Consider the following 2,683-nt stretch of genomic DNA (forward strand, 5'->3'; position numbering starts at 1 on the left):
GTTGCAATTAATGTTAAAATATTTGGAAGTAATTCACTCTTCGATCCTTCCTCGATTTTTATCATACTATAATTCAACCTAAATCTGATTTGTATGATCCTTACTTCGTTTCCAGTGTCATCAGTCCTTCTTAAGTTAATTATTTCTCTGACCCAGGGATTGAATTTGAAAATGAATTTTTTGTCCAAATCAAAATATACCAGATATTAAAAAAATAAAAATCACAGATGATTCTTAAGTAAAAGTTAAAATTAATCTGTAACATGCATTTTGGTAAAAATTAACAGTTAAGTTACTTTATGACTAGGGTCGTGGTATGGGAAGGGTAAAAACGGGGCTCTACATAAAACAAATAAAAATAATGTTTAAATATTTATTTATATTATTAACATATTGCAGATAAACTCTTTATAAAAGAAGCAACTAAATTGTACAATCACCATTAGTAAAATAAAGTAAGAAAACAATTTCAAACCACAAATCAGATTGAACTAAAATCTTAAAAAATTGAAAAACAAAGCAGACATCTTATACACAACAGTCTATAGAATAAATCATATATGTTAATTGAACAATTTAAGATAAAAAAATCAAATATTGTTGATTTATGATTTAATTTAATCTGTAGTAAAATTAGAATGAAATGCATTTATAATTATCATATAAAAAGAGTAGTTAATGTGTATTACAAAACAAGACTTGCCTAATCCTAATTTTGAAGAAAAAAATTGTCTATTCTGGTTCTGTAATTATTTCAATCATCTCTTCGGTGCTCAGATGTTTAATAATTTCATCAAACTTTTTTATTTCTTCCTGAAATGCATCCCAAAAAGATTTATTGTTTTGAAAGAAAAATAAGCCCTGAAATTTACTGTAAACCTGTTCTGCTTTATTCCTAATTTCTTCAACATCTTTATGAAACTCTTGGTCTTCTTCAGTCAGGGCTGTCGGAACTTTGCCCACATATCTCCTAACTTTCTTAATGGTATGTACAACATTTGGATGTTTTTTCAACATAAGTGCAGTTACCTGCAGCTGACTAAGTTTATCCAGATAAATTAAACACTTTTTCGTGTCAGGATTTTTATTATTTAAAGCACTTCTTATATTAATATCTATCTCAAGAAGTGAAATTTCAGTTTGAATAAGTTCAGTACGTATTAAATTACTTTGAATGACAGCCTGTTTCACATTCTTTGTCCACTCAGACGTGTAAGAATCAGTATCGAATGGCAGTGTTTCTTCAGATTCTAAATTCTTATTAAGAGAATTAGCATAACTTTTTTCTTTGAACTTCCCTTCATTTAATCCCTGCTCAAAAGAAAACTCCGGTTGGCTATAACCCAAAGGTATTTTTACCTTCTCATTGTTTGCATGCGCTATATTATTTTTATCATCACTAGTTTTATCTTTGTCAATTGTTTCAACTGGAGCAACTTTTGAAATAGCTTTGACTGGTCGCTGTTTGTTTCTTCTATCTTCAAATTCAGCAAATCGTTTTGGTTTAATTTTGCGTCCATAACGAGACACCACCTCAACATTTTTATGTTCTAAATCAGTGTTGCTGAAAAGAGAAGCTATCTTCTTCTGATTTTCCACAGTCCCAAAGTTTAATTTTCTTTTTTGAACTTTGCGCTTTATTACTTTAGTAGTTGAAGAGATTGATGTATTAGACTTTCTAGGGGTTGAATAAGGCAAACGGGAAGAACATGCCTGTTCTTCAGAAGACAATTCTGCTTCAATTTGAATCATTGCCTTGGCAAACTTTTTTTGCCTCCTAGGTTTTCCAAATTTAGTTTTATTTTCAACAAAAGAGCATATGTCCTTACCTTTTACTACAGCTGTATTACCAGATCCATAAAAGTATGTGTTATATCTTATTTTCTTTGGAGTCTGGTCAACTAAACCTTCTATTCGGGCAGGCCATGGTGGGTAGCCTCTTACCTTGGCAAAAACTTTATCTCCAGGAGAAAAAATAGGTTCCATGGTATTTAATACACAACTGTCAATTTAAAAATGAATTTATCAATAAAACGATAGGAAAACACCCAAAAAAAGCAGTCAATTGTAATGATGGAGACGGAAGCCAAACGCCATATTGAAAATTTCAAAAACTGAAGCATGCGCAGTACAGGCTTCGTGTTCCGACAATGACGGTGTCTTGCGTTGAATTAATGTCAGGAACAGACGAACCTAAGGCCCTACTTTTTGAATTACTATATAAATTCTATTCGGTTTCATTAGATTTCTGGAGGTAAAAATCCAAAAAGTTTTGTCAGTTCCCGACATTAATTTAACGCAAGACACCGCCATTATCGGAACACGAAGCCTGTACTGCGCATGCTTCAGTTTTTGAAATTTTCAATATGGCGTTTGGCTTCCGTCTCCATCATTACAATTGACTGCTTTTTTTTGGGTGTTTTCCTATCGTTTTATTGATAAATTCATTTTTCAATTGACAGTTGTGTATTAAATACCATGGAACCTATTTTTTCTCCTGGGGATAAAGTTTTTGCCAAGGTAAGAGGCTACCCACCATGGCCTGCCCGAATAGAAGGTTTAGTTGACCAGACTCCAAAGAAAATAAGATATAACACATACTTTTATGGATCTGGTAATACAGCTGTAGTAAAAGGTAAGGACATATGCTCTTTTGTTGAAAATAAAACTAAATTTGGAAAAC

The 2,683-nt window shown here is 31.8% G+C and overlaps 1 protein-coding gene across 1 annotated transcript; it reads right to left on the reverse strand.

Moving 5' to 3' along the window:
* Positions 1 to 732: 732 nt before the first annotated feature.
* On the reverse strand, positions 733 to 1,986 carry LOC106686436 (PC4 and SFRS1-interacting protein-like). The gene has a single exon (XM_014429750.1). The coding sequence runs from the start codon at positions 1,984 to 1,986 to the stop codon at positions 733 to 735; it is 1,254 nt and encodes a 417-aa protein (XP_014285236.1).
* Between the last annotated feature and the right edge of the window lie 697 nt (positions 1,987 to 2,683).

This window comes from Halyomorpha halys, unplaced genomic scaffold (assembly GCF_000696795.3).
Source record: "Halyomorpha halys isolate HHAL.00 unplaced genomic scaffold, Hhal_1.1 Scaffold819.1, whole genome shotgun sequence".
In the NCBI taxonomy this organism is placed as follows: Eukaryota; Metazoa; Arthropoda; class Insecta; order Hemiptera; family Pentatomidae; genus Halyomorpha; species Halyomorpha halys.